At 41.2% G+C, this 27,005-nt stretch overlaps 1 protein-coding gene across 12 annotated transcripts in view; it reads left to right on the top strand.

The window, feature by feature from the left end:
- Positions 1-27,005, top strand: part of NUMB (NUMB endocytic adaptor protein) — a 145,680-nt gene that overhangs the window by 114,084 nt on the left and 4,591 nt on the right. For 6 of the 12 annotated variants that reach the window (XM_073348543.1, XM_073348542.1, XM_073348547.2 and 3 more), the window contains 7 exons: positions 5,140-5,217; positions 17,005-17,079; positions 17,681-17,821; positions 19,203-19,404; positions 21,687-21,989; positions 24,812-24,961; positions 25,915-26,067. In XM_073348543.1, the coding sequence (XP_073204644.1) occupies positions 5,140-5,217; positions 17,005-17,079; positions 17,681-17,821; positions 19,203-19,404; positions 21,687-21,989; positions 24,812-24,961; positions 25,915-26,067 (1,102 nt within the window). Of the gene's footprint in view, positions 1-5,139; positions 5,218-6,391; positions 9,277-17,004; positions 17,080-17,680; positions 17,822-19,202; positions 19,405-21,686; positions 21,990-24,811; positions 24,962-25,914; positions 26,068-27,005 lie in introns of those variants that run through there. The other 6 variants (XM_073348548.1, XM_073348552.2, XM_073348549.1 and 3 more) reach the window with 6 other exon arrangements.

Genomic DNA, 27,005 nt, shown 5'->3' with positions numbered 1-27,005 from the left:
AAAAACACAAATATAGACTGACCACACTATTGAGCTGCATTCATTTTTGTCCTATTCTGTTCTATATAAGTTCTTTTACTTCCATCATTGATGTAGTGTCCAAGCTCCTTCTGTTAGTATATTAAGTGACATGGCTAACATCTGTTGTGCAGCTTATTCTTTTACTTTTCCTCTCCCCAGGGGGAGAATTGTGTGCAGAATGGAGTGTTCTGCTCTGGTAGTTTTTAAAAAAAAACCTGAAGCCCAAAAGCCAGTTAAGTGTGACTAAACTTAACAAGTAGTAAAATATGTACCCATTAAAAGTTCTTAAAGCACAATGCGTACTGTTTCTTTGGAATCCATACAAGAGCAGGTATCTGATGTTAGCTTGCTTGAACTACCTATTCATATACCAAACTTAAATTGAGAATAAAAGTTAAAGGTTTACCTACTTTTCCTGTGGACAGCTAAATATATTCCTTGTAAATAGTTTAATTACCTGAATAGCTTGATTATTTTAAATTGTGGACAAGTTTCCAAACTTAATTCAGCATTCAAGGTGGGGATAGCTTTTCTGCTTGTAAGAATCTAAAGGAGGTATTTGAATTATTTATTGTGAGTCTGATACAGAAAGTATGACAACAGCACATGCCTATTCCAATTTCTGTCTTCATAGTCCTGTCTGCCAGCTTGGAACCTGAGAAACAGACATAAAATTTTCAGCCATGCTACCTACTACCTACTGTAAGACTATTGAGTCTACTTTTGGCAGGGATTTTTTAAATGGTGGAACTCCATGAAATCGACGTTCATTTGGAGTTTGTTACTAGCATTTAAGACACTGTCATTTGGGCTTTATTTTTGGAATATTTCCCTCTAATGTCTTAGGAATCAGATTATTTGAAGCTCTTTACTTTTTTTTAAGGCTCTTGTGTGTGTCTGCCATGTGCAAGATTACTAAAATATATGGCTTATTTCCGGCAGTAGCATTTTGACATCCAACAATGGAATTCATCCTTAAGAGGGATTCTTGCTTTCATCCTAGATCGGTAAATTGAGCTGCTCATCTTCTGCCCTATAACCAAATATAACAGTTTTTGGCCTACAATCCTCTGACTTTGTTTAGGGAATGTCTGACCTTGAGAAGATTTACTTCTGATATGGTTACCATGCCTTTAAATCTATGTTGCCTGTTCTGATTTTATGCAACTCTGACTCTTCTTTTTTGCAGCGAGTGTAGTGTTTTCTCAAAATCCAGTCAATAGGAAGAATGGACATAGGATATACCTAGTTACAAGCAGGAGGGAACAGGTGATAGTAGTCTGGAGTTGTCAAAATGCTTGCTTGTCTGGCAGCTCATCAATAGTTACGCTTAATTTTTCTTTCTATATTTGTTTTAATAGTGTGGGATTTTTCCAAATTCCAGTTTTCTGGACTGCAATCAACAGAATCTAGCAAATACATTATGCATTGTCTTCCACTTCTTAGGCCTGACTCATCAGCCCAAACAAAATTTTATGGGATCCTTCAGGAAGAGTGTAAAACAGGACTCTCATTGAGAAAATAATTTTTAAATCTTTTTCTCAATGTCCTCCTTAAAAAAAAAAAAGTACAAATTGACTTCTCCAACACATTTCACCTGATTTTTTAGAGGGTTTTGTCGTCACCTCTTAGTTGATTGTAGCATATTGACCAGTGTATCTTGCAGAACTAAAATTCACAGGTCTGACTTTTTTCATTGCAGTAGAATAGCTTCAAAGAGCCGCTTCAACTATAGAAAGCCTCTGGATAGTGAGACCCTGCTAACCCTGATAAGTGATAACTCCTTCATTTCAAAACTTGAATACATGAGGAAAGTGTCAGAGAATCAAAGATGCCCTTATAAATACAGAGCAGGATTAATCTTGCATGGGTGAGGTCATGGCCTACGAAATGATTGCACTCAGAGAATGAATCTGAAGTGTTGCTTAAAACTGCACTTGGATGAGGAAATAGACTGCATCTAAACATATGATTATAATTTCTATCTCCGTCCCATGAGTAGTCAACAAGATGTACTGTAGCCAGAAAAAGATAAAAGCAAGATTGCATAAAAGCAAAAAGATACAGCTAAGATTGAGTGGTACTTACATAAACATATTCTTTCATGTTTTGATGTTGGAAGTTTAGAAAAATAAATTTGAAGAAAAATATTCAAAGTGAGCACTGTGTAGATTTGTCAAAGAAATTTCTGTAACTGTAGCATTTTCTATTGCTGCAAGTTAATAGAGGCAGGATGATGATTTTTACTTAAAATGCCTCCCTGGTAGAATAGACACTTAGTGTACATGAGAATGTCATTGCTTTTGAAGCCCCTTGTCCTATTTTGATGCAGTGGCACAGCAATCTTGTTTGTAGTTAAGGGGTCTGTCCATTTGTCATCTTATTAATCTTCTTGTGAACAATGGGGCTTGCACTTTTCTATTGGTTGGCTGGATTACCAGTTGGATTTAAATTGCACATATATTAATGTTGTGATACTTAGACACTATATATATAATACATACAATTTTTTCAAACCACATTACTGTCAATTAAAGAAAAGCATAGTGCAAATTGAAAAAATCTAACTTCATGCAGGAGTTAAACTTACAGGTCTCTGTTGTATGCGACTCCTGTGCAAGCAGACAGTACAAAGACAAGACTACTTTCTTGTCTCGTGTCATATCTGTTTTGGCTTTAAGTTGTTTTAGTGTGTACTACCAGTTTCTAACTTGTCATTTTTTTAAAAAAATGATGCATTTCTTTTAATGTGTGTTCTTGTTTTAGCAGGTAAAAGAAACTTAATTTAATTGTTTTTAAAACATACATTAGTTATCTCTAAACTATTAACTCTTAGTGCTGTTTAAAAAACATTTTGCATGTTGTCTTTCCATTAACTTTTTTTCCTGGGGTGTTTTAAAGAAAAAAATTTCATGTTTAACAAGTGCTTTGCTGAGAGCAAAATTAATGATTAACTATCCCTGTAAAAATGAGGTCGCTTCTGGTGAATCTGTTTAGCTTTTGCTACATCTTTTAAAAGCTGTTACTTAGTTTAATACAATAGATTTTACTCAACTTGGCAGCAGCATCCAGCCCCTTCTCACTAGGTACACCACAGTGTGATTAATTCATTAGTTCCCCTACTAATATTCAGTATGTCCCATCCAAATAGGTTTTGCTTTTAAAAAAATCTTTCTTTGGAGCCTCTTTGCTGATATAAAACTTATGTAAGAACATCTCCAAGTTTAAAGAATTTATGTAAATTTAAATAGTAAAATGTGTAGTAAGCATTAAATTACATCTGAAAAGAATTACAGGCTGAGAATGGGGGCGGGGCAGCGGGGAGTCAGAAAATGCAAGGTTAAGATGGATGCTCCCTTCTCAGTTTTGAGTTTCCTGGCTTTAGTGGTGTCGCAACCTTAGCTTTGTCTAAATATAGAATTTTGTGTTTTAACAATCAGTTTGAATCTCAGGATATGTATAAACATGCAGATCTTTAGTATAAAAAGGCTTAACTATTGGAACATTGGTATAGAGGGTGTCTTAAACTGCAGTGGGGAATGAGATGAGATTTTTCCCTGCTGTGGGTAGAGGTATCCTCTGCTGGTTACTGCTATGCCATTAGATTGTGAACGGTCCTGTAGGAAACAATCTTTTGTTGGCAGAGAGATGAACTGAATTATCTAACCGATCTTTCACCTCGAATTTGAATAATTCTATGACCTTGTGGCACAGTGTGCCACCTCTGCAAATAATTTGGAGGGATAGCAAAGGCAGCATCGTGCTCTTTAGGAGCCAGCCATTTAATTATTGAATGGACGTGCATATAGACATGGGGTATGAGTGAGCAAGTGTTTGGGTTCCAGCTCAAGAAGATTGTACCTACCTCAGATGTATCTGAGTGTTAGTCTCTTGTTAGACTTTGACACCAAAGGTGAAGCCAGTAAAATATGAATGAATGAAATGGCTTGGCAAATTACACTTGAAATTTGCACATCTTACCCAATTAACTTGTCCATTTTTGTTTAACACCCCCACCACCAAAATCAAGCCCATGGTGTGAAGCTATGCAGAGCACTGGAGTTCAATTATTTCACTGAACCACCTTCCCTCTCTGAGCTGACTTCTGTTGGATATACTTCAGAGGTGCCTTGTTCATCCTGAGGATCTGGGAAGTACACTACGAATTCATTGTACCTCTTTTGTGTAAAGAGGTAACATTGAAAGGCTTCAAAATAAGTGTTGTGAGGAAACTCCTCTTGAAAGTGGGACAATTAAAGCGCAGATAAAGAGGCTCTTCAAGATTCCTGGTAGGGGGTATAGGACCCCCAGGACATAAAGAAGTGCGAGAGAAGGGTGGGCACCAAAAATGATCCATATTATAGAGTATTTACCAAGCTTAATTCTTTGTTTAGCTTTAACAGCTTCAATTTAAAAAACAAGCTTCTGAAACAAGTGAACTTCTTGGCCATCTACAATTAAAACAAAAAACAACCTTCAAAAACAGCAAACATTTCTTGGCTTTCAGAGGAAATTGAGGGAGCACGCAGAAGCAGACCCGCAAAACTTTGAGTCCAGAGCATGTTTTTTATGGCTGAGTTCTAAATTCCAAAAACTGGTTTATAGTGGAAATGGGGTCCCAAAAGTCTCTCTCTGTATTTAACTTTGTGCTATTCAGGCAATTTTAGATGTTTCTCCAGTTTGCAAACATTCATCTTGTTAATCCTCATTTTAGTGTGAAGCAAACTCTTAGCTGTGATAAAAATTAAAAATTTACATTTCTCAGTGGTCTTAAACTACAGAATCTGGATTGTTTAATCTCCACACCTGCTGCCAAGTTTGATTTATAACCGTACTAAAGAGGACTAAACAGGGAGACTGCGCAGACAAAATAACCACTTTGCATGGAATTGGGTCTCCGGTTAAATTCAGTTCTCATTTCCCTCTTTTCACCAGTTTTGGGGCTGTAGCTTGTGATCTTATTAGCACTCTGTGTAAAACCTGTTTATCTGCATTTTCATGGGATTTTTCACATTTGCCTATCGCATCCTCTATGGATAACTCTAAACTCCCCTTACTTTCCCTCCATTTCCCAACTCTTGTATGTGCTTGTTGGTTTGAAACTCTGGGACACTTTAGCTACCTACAGTAATAGCACTCGACTTGTCCCCCCTGTTCCTCCAGGAAAGGAAGTTCTTCAAAGGCTTCTTTGGAAAAGTAAGTTTAATGCCTCATTTGTGCTTGCACTATAAGGAGTTACATCCCTGGTATAGCACTGTTTTAGATCAGTGTGTTATAGAAGCCACAGCAATCCATTTCAGAATGTCTCCTCCTGACTGAGATTACCTGGAATGACACTTGTCAAGAAAAGAATCTGGGTAAAAGGCAGCTCAAAATAACCATCTAATGACAATCCGGCTGATTTTGTATGCAAAATTCCAGTTTTTAAATGGTTTGGTCTCTCTGACAAAACCACAGCACTAGATTGGTAATGCTGTTAACACTTCCCCTCTGGTCTCCTGAGCTCAGATTTGGACTAGGTCATATGGAAGCCAGACTGATGTATTAGAAGTTTTGTCCACATCCTGACATCATTGCAAACTTGACCATATTCTGCCCTGAACTGCCGTTTTTGATAGTGTAGGGAGAATATATTTGTAGGCACAGTGCTATAATACGCTTCCCTTTCCTGAGAACCAAATTAATTTAAGGCCATGCGAGGATGCGGCAAAAACTTAGGTTTTGTTTTTTTCTTACTGAAGTTAAGATAGTGGTTCTCAAACTTTTTTTACTGGTAACCCCTTTCACATAGCAAGCCTCTGAGTACAACCCCCCTTATTAATTAAAAATACTTTTTAAAATATATATTTAATACCATTATAAATGCTGGAGGCAAAACAGGGTTGGGGTGGAGGCTGACAGCTCATGACCCCCATGTAGTAACCTTGCAACCCGCTGAGGGGTCCTGACCCCCCTGATGTATAACACTTTGGGACTCAGAAACCTGCTGTCTGCAATGTTTTGTTTCAGTGCAATACTACTCAGAAAAGCAACCTCTTATGTGGAGGAGACTGGCTCTGTGTGTGTGTGTGTGTGTGTATATATATATATAAACAAACATAAACTCTCCATGTTGGTGTAGTGTACCAAAAGTTATTTTGCGTGGGCACACATTCTTATAGGGCAGAGATTGTAATCCTCTAACAAATCAAATTGCATTCCTTTAGTACGTCAGTAATCTGTGCCTTCCTTGTACATGGGGAACAGCAGCTATGTTAAACCATTTTAAAAGGTTTTAACTTTGCTTTAATTTATTCAGGACAAATAAGAGGATTTGATTTTCAGATGTCTTGTAAAATATAAGCTTAGCTTAAACACCTGTTAGTGGTTTGAATTTTAAAATGTTTTTATTTACTGCTTAAAGAGGAAAAGCTTTTATGGCAGATTCTCTGATCAGAAGTTTCTTCCACCTTGCTTGGGGAGTAAAAGCAGAATTAATTTCAGTAGACCTTTGGAGAAAACTAAAGTTCTTTGAGTAGATGCAGCCACGTATTCCAATGCACTAGAGCCAGACAATCTTGCCCAGCAGTACCTGTAGGGGTGGCAATTGTGCCTTGTAGCTGTAGCCACTCCCATAGCTATGAGGCTGTGCTGCCCCAGCCGCTCCCCACCCCCAGTTCCTTCTCACCACCCATGGCTGGAGTCAGAGCTCTGTGTGGTAGTCATCTCATGTCTTCTACCTCCCGATTTTCTGAGTTTTTTTTTTCTCCATGTATATAGTCAGTAATACTATGGATAGTGTTAGTGAAGTTAATGAGTTAGGATACTTATTGCCCTGTGTGATGCACTCACCAGTGTTCAACACTGCCTGTCGGAGGGGAGGGGGATTCTGAATAGCAATCCCTATACAAGTTACTTGCAGGGTTTAAGTGAGAGACACGCTAAGGAGTGGTGCTCCATTTGCAAGTTGTGTTCCAAAAGAACTCAGGTGGCCAGAGACTTAAGCATGCAGTAGTACTTTCTCAAGCAGGCTGTAAGGCCTGAGGGCCACATCTGATTAGTGGTCACCTTTGGACTCTGTGGTTGAGGCACTCTGCTTTCCAGTGCTGGAGTCTCCCCCAAGAGATGGAGGAGCCATTCACCCTCTGTGGGTGCTGACGAAGAAGTCCCATAAAACTAATCAGGACCATCTCAGGGCTTTTGGAGTCGTCTCCTCTTCTGAAAAGGGTACAGACTAGCACCATACCACTTTCAGCACACAGGTTTGAGGAAGTCCATCAGATACTCCTTGGTACCAGGCTGAGACCACCGAGAACCTGTACAGTTGATTCCAGTTCCGGCTTTAGGGTGTCCGTTGAGTCTGGTACTGACGACATCAACACCGACACTGTCTGTCTCCATGCCGGTGGCATATCAGGTGGCTACAGATTTACTCTGCCGGTCTGTTCCAGACTCTACACTCGTCCAGCACTTTTTTGAGGCCACAGCCTCCACCATGTCGTCGACACCATCTGGTCATGTCATAGAGACACAGGGTCCATCAAATCTGCGGCCTATAGAATTGAGGCCAGAGCCAGGCCCAGCACAGAGGACCTCGTTGGCACTGGTACACTCCTCAGCACCGACGTTATGTCCATAGGAAATCCCGCCTTCTGCTTCTGTACTGCTGCTGACCTGTGTACCAATGCCTTCCCCAGCATCAGGGGTGGGTGCTAAATATGTAGTACTAGCTATGCTAATACCTTGTTGCAAGAGTACTGTTGTCTGTCTGCTTGCCCCGCGAGTCTCACTGCGTTCTTTAGGGATCGTAGAATTGTAGGACTGGAAGGGACCTCAAGAGGTCATCTAGTCGAGTCCCCCAGCACTCATGGCAGGATTAAGTATTATCTAGTCCTCGTCCCTGACAGGTGTGTGTTTAACATGCTTTTAAAAATCTACAATGATGGAAATTCCACATCATTGTAGGAAATTTTATTCCGGTGCTTAATCACCCTGATAGTTTGGAATTTTTTCCTAATATCCAACCTAAACTGCCCTTGCTGCTATTTAAGCCCATTGCTTCTTGTCCTATGCTCAGAGGTTAACGAGAACAATTTTTCTCCCTCCTCTTTATAACAACATTTTAAGTCAGGGATGGACAAACTACAGTCCGCAGGCCGAATCCGGCCCACCAGCCATTTTAAGTTGGCCCTTGAGCTCTCACTGGGGAGCAGGGTCTGGGGCTTGCCCTTCTCTGTCACTCCAGCAAGGGCACAGGGTCAGGGGCCGCTCTATGCGGCTCCTGGAAGCAGCTGCATGGCCCCTCTCCAGCCAGGGCGCAGGGTCGGAGGCCGCTCCACACGGCTCCCAAAAGCAGCGTCATGGCCCCCTCCGACTCCTACACGGCTCCAATGACCCCCCCGCTCCAATGGGAGTTACAGGGGCAGTGCCTGTGGATGGGGCCATGTGCAGAACTGCCTGGCCGTGCCTCCACATAGGAGCTGGAGAAGGGACATGCTGCTGCTTCCGGGAGCTGCTTGAGGTAAGCGCCGCCCAGAGCCTGCACCCCTGAGCCTCTCCCTAAGCCCCAACCCCTGCCCCAGCCCTGATCCTTCTCCTGCCCTCCGAACCCCTCAATCCCAGCCTGGAGCACCCTCCTGCCCTCCGAACCCATCATCCCCAGCCCCACCCGAGAGCCTGCACCCCTTCCCGCATCCTTTCCCACACCCCAACCCCCTGCTCTAGCCCTGATCCCCCTCCCACCCTCAGAACCTCTCAGTCCCAGCCCAGAGCACCCTCCTATACCCCAAACTCCTCATCCCCAGACAGAGCTGTCCCCACACCCAATTCCCCCTCCCGAGCCCGGAGCCTCCACCCGCACCCCAAACTCCTCATTTCTGGCCTCACCCCCTCCAACACCCCAACCCAAATTTTGTGAACATTCATGGCCCACCATACAATTTCTATTCCCAGATGTGGCCCTTGGGCCAAAAAGTTTGCCCACCCCCGTTTTAAGTACTCAAAGACTGTTAATCATGTACCCTCTGTCTTCTCTTCTCCAGACTAAACAAACCTAATTTTTTTAATCTTTCCTCGTAGGTCAGGTTTTCTAGACTTTCAATAATTTTTGTTGCTCTTCTCTGGACTTTCTCCAACGTATCCACATCTTTCCTGAAATGGAACTGGACACAATACTCCAGTTGAGGCCTAATCAACATGGAGCAGAGTGGAAGAATTACTTCTCGTGGCTTGCTTACAACACTCCTGCTAATATATCGTAGAATGTTTGCTTTTTTTGTAAGTGTTACACTATTCACTCATATTTAGCTTGTGGTCTACTGTGACCCCTGGTATACTCTGATGGTGCAGAGGCGATGATATGGCAGTCAGCAGCAGCACCACTCACTGCACTTCATTAGGCAGTCTTTTTCCACAAGGCAGCAGGACTACCCTGGAAAGGGTCTTATGTCCTGGAGGCAAATGCCTTTTGGTTCTGGTTTCAGCCAGTCAACTTGTCCCTGTCCCCGTCCCCATCCTTTGGCATCTACTAAGCGCCAGTTTTGTCTTGTGTATCCAGGGCAGCGATCCAGTCATGATTTTTACATTCCTGTCCTCTCTGTTTGGGGACAAGATGGCTCGTTTTTACGATGTTTGGGACTTGATTACCACGGACAGCTGGGTCCTAACTCGATCTGATATTGCTTATGCTATCTAGTTCCTTTCCATCCTTTCTCCCCACCTTCCTTCCCGTCCCTTTTCAGCAACCTCTTTCGTGAGACACTGTTCCTTGAATAGGTTCAGTCTCTGCTAGATTTGGGAGCTGTGGCATAAGTTCCTCCGCAGCAACAGGGTTGGGGGTTTTATTCCTGGTACTTTCTAGTTCCCAAGCCCAAGGGAGGGGCGAGACCTGCAAAATTAACAAATATATCAGTTACGTGAGGTTCTGGATGGTCACCCTAACAACTGCCCTCACATTAAATCACAATGACTGGCTTGCTGCCCTGGACTGTCAAGATACTTATTTCCACGTAGTGATTTTCCCGAACCACAGGAGATTCCTATGGTTTGTTGTGTTGAACCAGCACTATCAATACACCAAACTCAGTTCCCTGAATCTTTACCCAATGTATGGTTGTGGTGACTGTGAACCTCAGGAAAAAGGAAATTCATATCCTCCATATATGGAGGATTGGTTACTGAGAGGCAAGTCCATGAAAGATGTCCTTTCTTACATGCACATCTCAGTATACTTACTCGATTGCTTGGGCCTCACCCTAAACAGGAAGTCAGCATTGATCACGATTCAAAAAATCTAGTTCCTTGGGGCCTTAATAGATTCTAGTAGTCTGAGACATTTTCAGATGATTCGTCGCCTTTGTCTGGAGCTCAGCCCTCTACTACAGTTTGTGTGCCTGGAGCTGCTGGGTCACATGACTGTACACACAAATGCTCCATTTTGCCAGATTGCATCTTTGCCCCCTCCAGATGCAGCTGAAGTCAGTCAATCATCCGACCCATCATCCCTTGGACAGACTGGTCCAACTTCCTCTACCAGTCCGGGGCACCTTATGGTGATGGAGATTCAGGGCAGTGTATGCCAGGGCATTCCTCTTGCTTGGTCCCCACCGACTAGGATTATTGTCAATGACATCTCTTTAAGAAGCTGAGGAGCACATCTGGGGTCACTGAAAATTCAGAGCCTGTGGTCAGAACAGGAAGCTTCACTGCATATCAATGTCCTGGAGCTTCAGACCATCTACAGTGCCTGTCACACTTTCCAAGATCACACCAAGGGCTCAGTGGTTCACATACTCACTGACAATACCACCACGATGTATTACGTGAACAGACAAAGGAGGAGCACACAAGTGTTCTGTGTCAGGAGATGATCTTGCTCTGGCAGTTTTGCATCGGGAAGAACATTACTTTGGTAGCCGATTGATTCTTTACCTCAGGTAGAGTAATTTGCGGATTGACTTAGCAAGTGTTTTCCCCTGAGTTTTGAGGGGGTCTCAGAAGTCCAGTGTTCTGAAGTCCATCTTTCCAGTTTGGGGCATTCCAGTTGACCTATTTGCCACGAGAGACAAGAAATGCCATCTGTTTTGCTCTCTAGAAGCGATGTTCAGTTTGGACTTCCTGACTGATGCTTTTCACTCAGTTGGGAATTGGCACTCATAGAATCATAGAATATCAGGGTTGGAAGGGAAGGTCATCTAGTCCAGAAGGTCATCTAGTCCAACCCCCTGCTCGAAGCAGGACCAATTCCCACTTAAATCATCCCAGCCAGGGCTTTGTCAAGCCTGACCTTAAAAACCTCTAAGGAAGGAGATTCTACCACCTCCCTAGGTAACGCATTCCAGTGTTTCACCACCCTCTTAGTGAAAAAGTTTTTCCTAATATCCAATCTAAACCTCCCCCACTGCAACTTGAGACCATTACTCTTCGTTCTGTCATCTGCTACCATTGAGAACAGTCTAGAGCCATCCTCTTTGGAACCCCCTTTCAGGTAGTTGAAAGCAGCTATCAAATCCCCCCTCATTCTTCTCTTCTGCAGGCTAAACAATCCCAGCTCCCTCAGCCTCTCCTCATAAGTCATGTGTTCTAGACCCCTAATCATTTTTGTTGCCCTTCGCTGGACTCTCTCCAATTTATCCACATCCTTCTTGTAGTGTGGGGCCCAAAACTGGACACAGTACTCCAGATGAGGCCTCACCAATGTCGAATAGAGGGGAACGATCACATCCCTCGATCTGCTCGCTATGCCCCTACTTATACATCCCAAAATGCCATTGGCCTTCTTGGCAACAAGGGCACACTGCTGACTCATATCCAGCTTCTCGTCCACTGTCACCCCTAGGTCCTTTTCCGCAGAACTGCTGCCTAGCCATTCGGTCCCTAGTCTGTAGCTGTGCATTGGATTCTTCCATCCTAAGTGCAGGACCCTGCACTTATCCTTATTGAACCTCATCAGATTTCTTTTGGCCCAATCCTCCAATTTGTCTAGGTCCTTCTGTATCCTATCCCTCCCCTCCAGCGTATCTACCACTCCTCCCAGTTTAGTATCATCCGCAAATTTGCTGAGAGTGCAATCCACACCATCCTCCAGATCATTTATGAAGATATTGAACAAAACTGGCCCCAGGACTGACCCTTGGGGCATTCCACTTGATACCGGCTGCCAACTAGACATGGAGCCATTGATCACTACCCGTTGAACCCATAATCATATCATAAAATGAAGTATGAAAATTCTATTTTAAGGTCATTAAAAGTTCCTAAAGCTTCATTTTCTGAGCGCTGTGCAACACATAAATTAATGTCCTGCCTTTATAGGTGGAAGGGTGTAATTTTTTTAAAATAAAACTTGTCTGTGGTGGAGTTGTGATGAGTAAGCTCAGGTGAAATGGTCAGCACATGTATTCCACTGCCACATGTGTATTTATGTGTAAAGTGTAGGCATGCATATGTCAGGGGCATATGCCTATGTTTGCCAAAAGCTGGGAATGGGCGACGGGACGGATCAGTTGATGATTAACTATTCTCTTCATTACCTCTGGGACACCTGGCACTGGCCACTGTCGGAAGACAGGATGCTGGGCTAGATGGACCTTTGGTCTGACCCAGTATGGCCGTTCTTATGTCTCTGTATATATGCATAGAAATTATAAATGTATCTGTGTATTTTTGTATAGGGTTCAGACTTGAGTTGACACAGCAACAAAATGAATGGAAGCAGCTCATACCTCTTAAGGTTTGTCTACACTGCAATTAAACAGCCCCTTCCCAAGCCAGTTGGATAGGTCAGCTGCAAGTGTTTAATTGCAATATAGATGTTTGGGCTTGGGCTGGAGCCTGGGCTCTAGGACCCTTTGAGGTGGAAGGATCCTGGCAGCCAAAGCCCAAACATCCGTACTGCAATTAAACAGCCCCTTAGCCCTTGCCCTGTGAGCCCGAGACAGCTGGCACAGGCCATCCACATGTCTAATTACAGTGTAGATGTACCCTTAAACTACATCTACACTTGGAGCTAGGAGTGTGATTCTTGGCTCACACAGACATACACTAACTCTCATCAAGCTAGCATGCTAAAAATAGTGTAGCCACAGCACCACAGGCAGTTGTGAGCAGAAGCATGGGCTAGCCACTCTACGAACAAATCTGTGGGGTCCAGATGGGTTTGTATTCAGAGTGGCTAGTCCATGCTGCTGCTCACCTCTGCCTCTGGTGCGGTGGCTACACTACGATTTGTAGTGTGCTAGCTCAATGAGAGCTCCTTTGAGTGTTACACCCCCAGCTCCAAGTGTTGGATGTAGCCTGAGCTATTGTTCTAGTCTAAGGCAGTGCTAACTGGCTGACCTTCAGAAATCTGTCTTAATCTAACTGGCTGGAAACTTGTATTTAAAAATGAAATCTTTTATTTTGCAGTATCTGAGTCAGCTAGGTGCATAGTGGTCAGGATTGTTTTACTTTGCTGTTTTAAAGCTTTTAATGTCACAAAACTTGCATATAGACATGTGACTCAGTAATTCCATATTGCCTCTTAATTTTAACACCTTAACTGCCATGAGAAACACTATTCTTTAGAAAAGAACTTGACTTCAGTCTGCTGCTTTCTTCTACTACTGATGTCCATTTTTAGGCATTGATGTAACCCCCTGGTCAGGGGCCTGCACTTTAACAGCATTGATATAATCCAAAAGCTACCTGTGTGGCGTTGAGAGGCTGCTATAGTCTCTGCATATATCCTTGGTGGAGATCAAGATGGAGTTACCTAATAACATAGGTTGAGACTTTTGGTCCAGCATATCTTGTTAATATGTGTGTCTAGTACTTTCAGTGCCTATAACTTTTGGCTTTTGCTCACTCACGCTTTGTTGATTATACTTGATGTAATACCACTGGGGTCTTTGGCACAACTTAATCTATATAGCCTGGTGAATAGGATGTCTTCTGTCATGGTGGAGTCAATACTTCATGCACTCTGTCTTGGCAGCCCCAAATATTGCTAACACAGTAAGTGCCATATGTACAGATACCCATATCTTCATTCTAACCATTGACACAATCCTCTCATTTTGCTCCACTAATTATGGGAGGAGTTCTTTGCACTTTGTGCTTTGTTAGGATTCAAGAATGCTGTCAGCATTCCCTTCACACTGTTTAGTATTTTGAACCAAGCTGGGAAGGATAGGCTAAGGATTCAGCAGATGGAAGAGCTGTAGAAAGTCCACACTTCTAAGGGGACAGAAAAGGAGAACGTCACTAGTTGAATTTTAGAGGATCTGGGACTGTGCAAAAAGGATAAACAAAGCTTTCCCATTTTTAATGTAAAGACTATCAAGGATCTCCAGTGAAAATGGGAGTTCCTTGCTGAAGTCTTCCAATAATCGGGCTTCATTATCTACCTAATTCTTGACTAGGTGATAGAATAAGAGGGCAACAACCTTCGGAATAATTTTCAACTCGGTATAAAAAATAGCACAACAAACATCTTGTGCTAAGAGACTGCAGGCTATGTTTCACTACATTTAGAATACAGACTGCAAGGACTATAGTATGAATTCTGTTAATTTGTTTTTGAGGTAAGTCTTAAAGGTGGGCTCTAGTAGGAAAGTTTCAATCCTTGATTTAGGAGGTGACAGTCTTATGCTGGCAAACTTGAATTTGCGCTGTGCAAGAAGTGGCATACATATTCTCATCTTCTAGTCTCTTCACTCTGAGAAATACATGGAGGAGTTTCATGGCTTCATTAAATTGGGATTTGGCGATATGTGAGTAAAGGATGAGGATATAGTTTTCTTGGGATCAATGCTTGCTTCTAGAAGCACATGGCTGAGTTTGTTTTCTAAAAAGAGTTGTATCAAGTTTTGCTTCTTTAGTAGATTTTGAAAAGACCCTTCCCCGAAGCTTTACTCTCCTGGAATGAGGTCGTATTTACTCTTTGGAGAAAGTTGTTTTCCTTATTCTTCCCACCCAGCTTCATCACATACCTTTGTTTTTTCGTGACTTTTATATTTGCTGAAACAAAGATATTGATTAACATTATGGATGGTTTAAAAGAAACTGGTATCCGTTTTAAAAGAAGTCAAAGGAGAGACATCTAGATTTGTGAAGAATTTTGAAGTTATGGAAGTTGTTGATTGAGAGCTGGGAGCACAGGCCCAAAGAGTGTGGCTATCCCATATTTACTGCCTTCTAAAACAAAGAATTTTAGAAATCATTTATTTATATATTGCAATATTTTCTGTTTGTTCAGCCTGGCTGATAACCTACATTTTAAAACTGGGCCCCTTTCCATAGCTTTCTTCCCTGAAGTCCTCTAAATTAATCTTCCTTACAGTTCAGTTCCAGGTACCATAATCAGTGTTTATCTTAATGTGCTGGTCTTCCCCCTCTATCTCGCTGATTCAGAAATCAGGGACAGTCGGTTGCAGTTACAACAAACTACAAAGTCCTCTTCTCCCTCTCCCCTCCCCCCCCTTCATCTTTCCTCTGATAATGTAACCACTGTAATACAAGTGAAGGCTTACCACTCCAGCACACCCAATAGAATATCCTATCCATACACTGTAATTCTAAAATCAGTATTGCATAAATGGAACATTCATTGGCTTTAAATTGGGATGAATCATAGATTTCAGCAGTGTTCAGGTGCTTTATGTATGAGGATAAGTAACTCATGGAAATCCGTGATGTAGCCATAGAGGAACCATTTTAAAAAACGCAGTTCTTACACAGGAAGGCCACCAGAGATCACTCATTCATCCACACTTCTGCTGCTATGCTCCATTGCAGTGGCCTGAGGGGTGATACCCAAAGGTCTCCCTGAGATGGCTGTTTATAGTACTGACCGTTGTGGTGTGATGGAAGCCTAGTGTATAAAACAAACCAGGAAGAAAGGAAATTGTTTATCTGGCTGAGACATGAAAAGGATAGGTAAGCATGAAAACCTGAAGTATAGATCCTTTTTATTTTTTTTATTTAACTTTTTTAGTCAGGAGTAGGAAAATGCAATACTTTGGAAAAGAAATTTTTCTTCTAGCTGCATTTCTGAGTAACAACCAGCAAAATGGTGTTTTTAACTAAACTGAGAAACTGCTCCATCTCTAATGTGAGATGTCATTCTTTAAAAATTGTTTTATCTGATGGGTGTTATGCAGTATTTTGCTATTTTCTCTTAAATGAAACAGTTTAATATCCAAAAAATAAATGGCACTTTTAGCTTTTCAAGTTCTTCCTCTCAGCTTCCCATGTTTCTGTTGGTCTCTACTCAGAGCAGGTAAAAGCTCCCACAGTCAAATTTTGGATGCTTGCCAAAGTGCTCCATGTAAAATATTAACCTTTTCATCTTATAACACAATGCTTTCTAGACATATTAAACATTTTAATAAAGATTTAATAAAGATTTCCTTAAGTGTCCCTGCACGTTTAGTGCATAGCTAATAGCTGAAGAACACATTTACTGTTAATGCTAAGTGCAAGTATTATGCATTAAAGGTGCATAGCACTAATAACATTTTGCAGGTGATTCTAATACTGTGATTTAAGGTGATGCCGTGATTCTGCCACACGATTATTGGGGGAGAGGGCTAGGGTGGTGGAAAGATCAGGTAAGAATTCTTACATTGTTTAAACTTGTGCTATAGAAGCTACCTGTGGTGTAACTCCTTATGCATTAGTGTTATCTGACTTTTTAATTTTCTTGGTTGACCTTTTTAAATGGGTGAACAATTCAATCTTGAATTCTTTGCCTATAAATGAAAGTATTAACCTGTCTTTAATTTCACCTGTTCTATTCCTTTCCCTTCCCCTGCCCCCCTCATTTGCATTGTGTTTCTGAAAGACTGGCTTTGGCTTGGTTCTCTGAATGTTTTGCAGTTTGATTTGAGTATCTGGCTTTGGGCATCTCTACTGAACTTGGACTTCATCTGCACTTACTATTGTGGTTCTTGGAAAGCGGAAGTAGGTGTACAATCTGAAAACATTGCTGTAATACTGTGTTTTTCCCTTTTCTTCCCTTGAAAGACTGGAAAGAAGGCAGTTAAGGCAGTCCTGTGGGTTTCGGCAGATGGACTCAGAGTTGTAGATGAGAAAACTAAGGTGAGACTTTGATTTTACATTGTATCAAAATGCCTCTAATCTTTGGTACCCCTGTTCTTTTTTGGACAAGTACTTGTCCACTGAAAGAGAGACCTACATGCACGTGACCAGTTTAATTATTCATTACGTAGTGAAAATAAACTGAAATTTGTAGTGAACCATTTGAAATGCATATTTTTACTGTCTTATTCTGCAGTGCACCCTGTGCTCATCTGACTAAACATAGCAGTTAATGTGAGCCTGGAATTCTGTTTTTGTTTAATCTGCCAGGAAAGCACATTTTCCTAATCATTTCTATCCATGTAGTACATGCAGAGTTCCCCTGACCCTGATGTCCTTTATGTACTAGTAGAGATACATGAGAGATTAATGTATAAAGAAATTTATATTGATCAATCCAGTTTACAGTGCATCTGAAGTTCCAGATCATTGTATCTTATGAGCAAGCTTCCAAAAATGCAGCAAGGGAGTTAAATAAAACGTACAGTAAGGAGAATCATATGTCTCTGAGATTTAGGTAGGTAACATGGAAAATGACTTGTTTTTTTTAAGTAAGCACCTGTTTACACTCTTGTTTTTTTGGGGTGGGGGTTTCCTTTAGGATCTTATAGTTGATCAGACAATAGAGAAGGTTTCTTTCTGTGCTCCGGACCGAAATTTTGACAGGGCATTCTCTTATATCTGTCGAGATGGCACTACCCGGCGTTGGATATGCCACTGCTTCATGGCTGTAAAGGACACAGTAAGTTGAGTGTGATAGGGTCTGCATTTAGCTTCTGCTCTGGCTAGAAGGAGGAAGAGCTGCACCCCACAGATTTTTGAAGTCTATATGTAATAAAACTTAAATTTATCTAGAGAATATTCTCCAAAGGGTTTTTACCCTAAACCAAAATATTGTATTACTATTTGGTTGCAATTCTATGGTTGCAGTTCTAATTTTTTGTTTGAATTGTTTGCTTCCCGATTTGTGGTAGCCTAGTCATCTTATGGAGAGAGATGGTACCCAGCACGGTGTATAAATGGAAGGCAGTCAGAACAGAACTACACATTTAAAAATAAAGACAGAAGATACTTGTATCTGAAAATGTATACAGCTGAAAACTGAAATAGAAATGACAGTCTGAGGTAAAAACTCTATAGAGGGTAATTATAGACTTGGTAGTGTTTTGAGGCCTCTTGTGTGCAAACGCACATAGAAGGCAAAGTAATTCTGATCCTCAGAATTAAAATTAAACTGCATAAATTGTGATAACCTTTGGCTTATAAAAATTAAAAGGAGACTGGGAAGCTGGTTACTTCTGTTGCAACTTATAGGACAGTAAGTTTTTTTGAATTCCAGACATCAGCAGTAATATTGGAGTTGTCTTTTAGAAGGCTTGAAAGCTTTTTATACAATAATAAAATAACTTTGTGTGCCTACATCCAGGCCAGCCAAGGTCAAACTAGACTGAGTCATGAAGATTCTTAGCGTTTCACTGCTGTTGTGATGAACCTCCCTTCCTGGCCTCTCATTTTCTAAATAGGGGGATAAGATGTGGGGAAGCTCCCTTTTGTATCACAGTAGCCTGTTCTTTGTTTAGTAAAACTGGGGTTGTTATGGAACCATTGTAAATCTTAATCTTGAGCATATTATGGACAGCTATTTTTCAAAAAGTCTGCCTCTAAGTACTAGTTTAGGTCTGCAGTCAGGGTCATTACAGGAACAAGTATTCAAGATTTGTGAGCCAGAGAGAGCCCTATGAAAATTTTCTACCTCTGTAACAGTGGCAACCTTTTGGACTTGAGTGCTTGCTACTCCAAAAAATGGCTTTACGGAGTTCCCTCTGAGCACAGTTGAACCCAAAGGCAAATTATTCCACTAGTATCTTAGTCGCAGTTGAACTAAACAGCATATCTGGAAAACTCTTACGCTGGGCTTTTCCAGCAATGTTTGTGTAGTAACAGAAGAGTCTTTGTACGCAAAGGGTTAATTTAAACCCATGCAGTATGACCAGGCCTAGCAGTTATCTGAGGCTCCTTAATTAGATTCTTCTTGGGAAAGGCAACTATCACTGAGTAATACACAAAACACATGTATGTATGGTTGTGCCAGTTCCTATATGATGCAATGTCTTCTTGTACAGGGGGAACGGTTGAGTCATGCTGTGGGCTGTGCGTTTGCAGCATGCCTGGAGCGAAAGCAAAAACGAGAGAAGGAGTGTGGAGTGACTGCCACCTTTGATGCCAGCAGAACCACATTCACAAGAGAGGGATCTTTCAGGGTCACCACAGCTACTGAGCAAGCAGAAAGAGAGGAAATAATGAGACACATACAGGATGCTAAAGGTAAAGGACTGCAAGTTGTGTGATTTTTTTGCTTACCATGGACAATCTGTACAAGTGACTCATAGTCTATGCAGAGAATAAAGGATTAACTTCTCCACAAACTCCTACAGTTCTGGGAAAAACAAGGCTAATCACATAGTGCAGCATGCTTGTCATTCGCTGAACATTTAATGTCCACGTAAAGATATGAAATGATCCCAGCTGCCTTCACTTCCCTACATGCCCCCCTAGAAAATCACAAAACATTGATCCATGTGTGAATGCAACTAGAAAAAGCTTCTACTTTTTGTTTGTTTTTCTTAGCAGGTAGGTTAAAAGGTGTCTTGTAGAGGGAAGATGGTAGGTCCCAGGATAAAGGGATTTATAATGAAAATGGTCCAGGGACTTTTAAAAAGCTTTAAAAAAAAAAAAAAAAATCAGTAAGGAAAAAATATAAAATCCAGCCATTTTTGAAGAGTTTTAAACTCTGGCTTTAGACCAAAAATATCTCCCTGGTTTTGATGATACTGTCCAATTTGCTGGAAAACTGATGGCTTTATACCCAAAGAGAAAATATTGGAGATGTAAAGGTATCCTTTGAGTCAGTTGCATTTGTCACGTTTTCTTCATTAGTCAGATGAATAAGTGATAATGGGGTTATACAGAATTGCACAGTCAGAATGAGGGACCTGAAGTAAAGGTGTTAAAGGGTCTAGAATGTTTTAGGGTTTGTGTAAAGATGGCTCCATCTTCAGACCCCAATTTTTTTGTCAAATAAATAAACTATAAAATGAGTTGGGGCCTTCTGTATTTTCTAGTAACCTAGTAATATTACAAAAAGTAGTATTCTCCATTGTTTGTCTGACAATTCAGTAGAAGTTATCTCTAATAAAAACTCCCATAACAAGTTTCATACTTCCTCTCTGAACTTGCTAAACCCTAATCTTGATATATCTTGTAGTCTTCATCAGCTACCCACTATTCCTGATACATCAATTTTAAAACTTACTAACTGAAGCTTTAACTCAGAAGTCAATGTAACTCCAGGGCATGAATCACAGAAATCATGCCTCAAGGTGTGAAATCTTTTTCAAGGAAGACTTATTAAAGTTTTTTCAGTTGAGTGAACAGCGTTCTGAGTAGTTGTGGCTAATAGGAATTGAAGGGGGCGGGACAGCCCAGTAAGTTCCTTCTTTTAATACTTACCACTTTAGATATCTCCAAAGTAATGTTTGTCTTTCAGATCTCTCTATTTGTTCTGTTGAAGCCTGTTGAAAGAAATTCACTGTTTTAAGAGGTGCTTGGAAAGCAGCAGCACTGTACAGTTGAGAGGGTTCTGTGCGTGCTGGTTTCTCTACTTAGTGATGTTTAATTCTCCTAAAAATGACGTATGCCACAGCTAGAGAGGTGCATTTTTATACCATATCCCATCCATCATGAGTTGTAGCACATCTAATATTCTAGTAAAGAGTGCCTCCTAGGCCGGAATTATTGTTGTAGTGGTTTAGTATTGTCAATCTGATATGTGGACATTAGTTTGTAAGTGCATTCACTCGTGACCTAATCTGGGCTTAAACTTCTACATGTCCAAAACTAAGTTTGGTCCACTGCTTCACCAGGAAGTAGGTTTCAAGTGACATAACAAAAAATTAAGTATCTGTGCTCTTACTTTGAGCAGCTTTTGGTGAAAATGTAACTAGTGACTGGCAGCTGCTCTGTCTGGAAAGGTAAATACAACTGAAAATCTGCCTCTTCATCCTGTTCTGAGGTAAACCAGAGACTTTGGCTTTCTGGGACATGTAAATTGTTTAGTGACTTAATTGAATAGAAGTAACACTAACAATTCTGTCCATAAGCTGTTCACCTCACAATTTTGCACAAGTTTATAAAATAAGAATGGGGCTGTATTTTTAATCTTACAAGCTTTTGTGTGTGTGTTTGTTTTGGGTTTTTTGAGCCAGAAGTAAAACTGAATTCCTATTGGTTTAGGAACACTTGACATATCCCCACCACCAAGCAGCTAAAAAGGAATATACATTTTACACAGCGCCTGTCCATGTAAAGTGCATGGTCTGTCTTAGTGTTAAATACACGTGTGTGCAAACAGTTGCCAAAGGTGAAATGAACAGCTGTAGAGAACTGATTTTTCTGTTGTAATATTAACACTTTGAGCGACAAAGGCAGTTTTAACTATAATTACAGCAAGTTTATCCTCTGAAAACACACCAATACTGCTGACCCAGGAAAAGTGTTTAGCAGTGCTTCACTTTCCTAAACTTTTATGTTCTGTTTTCTTTTCACAGCTGAAACAGAAGTGAAAACAGCAGCAGCTCCCAGTGCTACACCCAGCAATACTGCCCAATCTCCTGGCTCCCCAACCTCTCCCACTGCTGACATCACTGCTTCTATAGATAAAGAGATGAATCATCCCCATGCTATCCCACGAAGGCATGCCCCTATAGAGCAACTTGCTAGGCAAGGCTCTTTCCGAGGTTTCCCTGCCCTTAGCCAGAAGATGTCCCCCTTTAAACGCCAGCTGTCATTGCGAATAAATGAGCTGCCTTCAACAGTGCAAAGAAAGACAGACTTCCCCATGAAGAACTCAGGTAAAAGCAAGTGTGTGTTCTACCACAGTGGTTCTCAACCAGGAGTCCGGGGCCCCATGTGGGGCCATGAGCAGGTTTCAGGAGGTCCACCAAGCAAGGCCAGCATTAGACTTTCTGAGGCTCAGGGCAGAAAGCCGAAGTCCCACTGCATGGGGCTGAAGCCTGAGCATTATAGCTTCACAGGGGGCCCCTGCAGCATGGGGCCCCAGGCAGTTGCCCTGCTTGCTACCCCTTAACTCCGGCCCTGGCTTTTATATGCAGAAAAACAGTGGTTGTGACACAGGTGGCCCGTGGAGTTTTTATAGCATGTTGTGAGGGGCCTCAGAAAGAAAAAGGGTGAGAACCCCATCTGAGGAAGTGAGCTGTAGCTCACGAAAGCTTATGCTCTAATAAATTGGTTAGTCTCTAAGGTGCCACAAGTCCTCCTTTTCTTTGTACTGTAACATTGTCCTTTGCAAATGCAGAAGACAAAAGCTTCCTGCATGCTTCTTACCTCCTGGTTTTAACCATGCAGCTAACTTGCTCAGTGCTGTTTAATGTGCCAGTTCCTTCTTTCCACTTCACTTCAGATGGCCTGCCACTAACAAAAGTGTCACAGCTCAGAAGAACTATGTTGGCAGGGAAGGGATTAGGGTTTCAAATGTAAATCATCAGCACAAGGTAAACTGACTTGTTCTTGGTGTTTGAGACTTCCAAGAAAAGCTCAGGAAGAGGTGTTGGTGAATTAGTAGGTGGCACTCTTTGCTCTGTCATTAAACCAAAGCCAGGTGTGATGGTAGGGGGCTCTGTACTAATAATGGCTTTTGAGATGTAAAATGCTAAAGTCTTGACCACTTGTGATCATTAAAGATCCTATGACCTTTTTCGCAAGTGTTATCCTAGAGGTCCCTGTCAAATTCTGACTCCCTAAATTCTTCTTCAGAGCAGTTAAATGAGCTGCTTTTGCCTCCCCAATGAAAACAACTTTTAGTATTAAGTGGTGCAAAGTGGCTGTATTTCAGTAGTGTGTGGTGCCATGTCTATTAAACTTCGAAGCTTTCACACTAAATCATCCCAATACAAATGTAAGTAGTGACAATTATGCAATATAGTAATAAAATTATATACGCACACTAGAATCCCAGTAAGTAGGATATCCTGCTGCATGGCTTATATTCTGATAGCCCCATTTTAAAGATCTGTAACCTTAAAGTTTTAAAAAAAAACAAACTGAATAACGACCAAAACGGGCAGTATTTACATGTCTTTATTTGTTAATCTTTTCATCTTTAAGCTCTGATGTTAAAGCAGAAGTTGCCAAATTTCACATCTGTTTAGCATCTGGTAATGAACAACTTAGTACTAGCTAAATACATTCATGTTAAGAATTTATTCTATTACTGTCCCATTTTTGCAGTTGTCATTTCCTTTCAGTATCGGGTTAAATGGGTTCTTTGGGAGGTGTCTTGATTAAGCATGTCCCATTTAAGTGGCATACACTCCATTTGCTTTAGCCCAGTCTTCCTTTCAGAGTAGGAGCCGTGTTAGTCTGTATTCGCAAAAAGAAAAGGAGTACTTGTGGCACCTTAGAGACTAACCAATTTATTTGAGCATAAGCTTTCATGAGCTACAGCTCACTTCATCATCCGATTAGTTACGAAAGCTTATGATTAGCTCACGAGAGCTCATGCTCAAATAAATTGGTTAGTCTCTGAGGTGCCACTAGTACTTCTTTTCTTTTTCCCAGTCTTCCTGAATTTTTCAGGTCACTTGTAATCTCTGCAATCCTGTTTTGCTTCCATTGCTTGCATGTACTGCTGAATGGTGTAGGGCTGATATCCAGAGGCACTTTTGGAGAGCAATGCAAGTAGGAATATCTGGAAAATCTGACACTGCCGCACCATTTGCCAAAAAATACGTCTCTCTTTTTCCACACACATACGGACACTGGGAAATGTGGTCGAGTCTAGTTATGGAATAGACATATAAAAGCTTAACTGTCATAGTTTTATTAAAAAGAAATATACATAAATTTAAGCTGACGTAGTAGTAAGGATGTGGCACAATCAAGGTGAGTTCCCATTATACATCAAATGGGTTCTTAACAAATGATGATATTGAATTATACCACATAAGCTGTAATGCCTAGGCAGTGTCAACCTCACTTTGTATTTCCTGGCTTTTCCTGTCACAGCCGTAATACTATACAAGTAAGGAATTGTCAGTGGTGTTCCTTACAGCTTCACTTTCGGGAAAACCCATCCCACAATATACCTTTTAGAGGGCAAAGCATGTGATCATTTCCTGAATGGCAGCTACGCCTTCTGCTAATACATCTTCTTAGCTCCTGTGAGCTGCTGTCCTGCAGTTTGAAGCATATCATTTGAATAGTAACATCCATCTTGCATCTTGAATCAGATGCCTTGTGAGCCATTGATATGTTGCATAGGACAATATAATGTACAACTGTCTTATGTCTGTAACAAAGCTGTGTTAGAACTTATTGTCTGAACTTCCTGGGAACAAAACCTGATACAATTACATGTTAAAAATGGATGGCCTGTCCTATCAACCAGGAGATAGACCATTAGAAACTCACTTCAAAACTGGAAAACAAATACTCCACTTTCTCTCAAGGATAAAACTCCCCAGATATGCTGGATATGGCTTTGTATTTCTACTGCCAAGTCTTCACCGTGGATTGAAAGGGTGGTAAACCCAATCTACGTATAAGGCTATCCAAGTCAACGGAAGGAATATCTTGTGAGATAAGGACAATATTTACTTCATCTTTTCTGTATCCCTTAACTTTCTATGAGTAATGATCCATGTTTAATTTTCAGTCCCTGAGATGGAAGGGGAAGTGGACAGCATTAGCTCCCTGTGCTCCCAGATTACTAATGCTTTCAGCACACCGTCAGAGGACCCCTTCTCCTCTGCTCCTATGACAAAACCAATCACTGTAGTTGCACCACAGTCTCCTGCCTTTCAAGGTTTGTAACTTTTAAGCTTGCATGGACATGCTGGATGATGCTTGTATTTATGTAATTTTGCTTTCCAGTAGCATGCCATCACCATAATGTCTCAGATTTCCTCTTGCACAACCATTATATCATCTGCAGTTTGAAGACACATTCTGCTTTATTCATCTCATGTGCGTATAGCTGTTTGTTTCCTCTGTTTTGTTTATCTCCCAAAAAAGATTCATACACCATCCCCAAAATTGTGTTATGTCCATGGGTTGGAGGGGGAGAGAGATAATGGCTACCTTACTATTCTGGCTACTGAATTGTAGTGCGGTCTTAAATGGGGTGCCAGTGTATGCAAGTCCGATGCAGAGGGCCCCTCGAACTGGAGATCACAGATGAAGCATGTATAGGACACCCGAATCATCAATTTGTTCTAAAACATGGAGACATTTTAACATGAGGGGTGATGAGTGGGAGTTATATAATTGTGTTACTGGCCTCAGATTTTTTAGTATATATGAAATCCTGTGAATGGAAGCGAGTATTATTATGGCAGAACTTCATTTTTTTTAAGCACAGAGAAAACAATCAGTTGCATTTAAGTGTTCTGTTGTGACTTTCACTGCATTGTAATAATTTCCATTCTGATTCTCTCTGCATACCTGCTTTTATTTCAGCCAGTTTGAAACAGCTTTATTCATAAAACTAGCTTCTTATTTACTGATAGGATTTTAGAAAATCCACAGTCCAACTGTGTAGCTAACAGTTGATTTGGTAGAATTAAAATAACTGGCTTTATAAAGTTTGAATGGGCTGTAAATTAGTCACTGTTCCAAACTGAGCTAATTTACACAAGCTTTTGTCATGTGTGTTTGTACAAGTGGCGTATGTTGGCAGGAATGACAAGGCCCTTTCCTCCAGTCAGCTGCATGCCTTGCATGAATTAATTGCAATGTTGTTGTCTGCTCCCATTTTAGTTAATGGCACTGCCTCTGCCTTCTGTGTGCTTGCTGTTAAACCATCCCAAGCTGCTGTAGCACCCACAGCTATGCCAGTTCGTGAAACCAATCCTTGGGCTCATGCCCCTGCTGCTCCTGCTGCTAATACTGGAGCTGCAGCCACATTCTCTGGTAAGATTGGGTGTAGGTCCTCTGAGTTGTTTTGAGAACTTAGGGTCAAAAGTATGATTGAGCCCCTGGAACAGCTACAAATGTGTCTCATTTAAGGAGTGGAAGGGACAGTGACAAAAGCTGGAAGTAGAAGGTTTTTACCCAAGTGGTAGAGGGGAGCCATGAACTGGGTAGTTATGGGATTATAGGCTGTACTGTGAGTTTTGTTTTAGCACCTGATGATTTTCTTAAGTTGCAAAAAGGCAAGTCATGGAAATTTAGAGCAAAGAAAATTCGGTGTTGTTTCTATACCTAAAATACCCTTTTATTGGCGCTAATAAGGGGAGTTTAATCTGGTGGTGTACTGTCTTCATTATCTGACCCTTTTGGAAAGTAAAGCTGCCCCTGAGCAGTTGGTCTGGCCCTCGAGGAAGCCATGGCCTTGTATACATGGGAAAGGTTTTTTGGTATAAGCTATGGTGTGAATTTAAACCAATATAGTTATACCAGTATAACTACCCCACACATAGGCACTCTTGTTCCGGTCACTTTTTGATATAGGTTATGTTGCTTGGGAATAGATTTAAGCTAAATGAAAAAGCCATCTTTATTTCAGAGTAAATGTCTACATGGGATTGGAGGGTTGTTATACCTGCAGAACTTTCCTAATAGACAGGCCCTAAACTCCTGCTCTGATAGCTTTCCAGGCAGCCAAAGGTTTAATTTTGCCACTCAAATGTTTTCAGCTGTTTAGCATCACATCCAGGGATGGATTATCCACAGATCCTTGAATCCAGCCCTACACACCAAGGTAGCTCGTGTAATGACAGCAGTAGACTCTTGATCTGTGGATACAGTGTCTCCACTTATTTCTGCCAAAGTCAGAGAGCTCTCTCTGCCTGATTTTAGGTATTAGACAGTTGTTAACTCACTGTTCACAGAGATTCTCTTCTATTTCA

Source organism: Lepidochelys kempii, chromosome 6, assembly GCF_965140285.1.
Source record: "Lepidochelys kempii isolate rLepKem1 chromosome 6, rLepKem1.hap1, whole genome shotgun sequence".
NCBI lineage: Eukaryota > Metazoa > Chordata > Testudines > Cheloniidae > Lepidochelys > Lepidochelys kempii.
The sequence above is the reverse complement of the archived record's forward strand: the minus strand, read 5'-3'. Positions and strand labels throughout refer to the sequence as shown.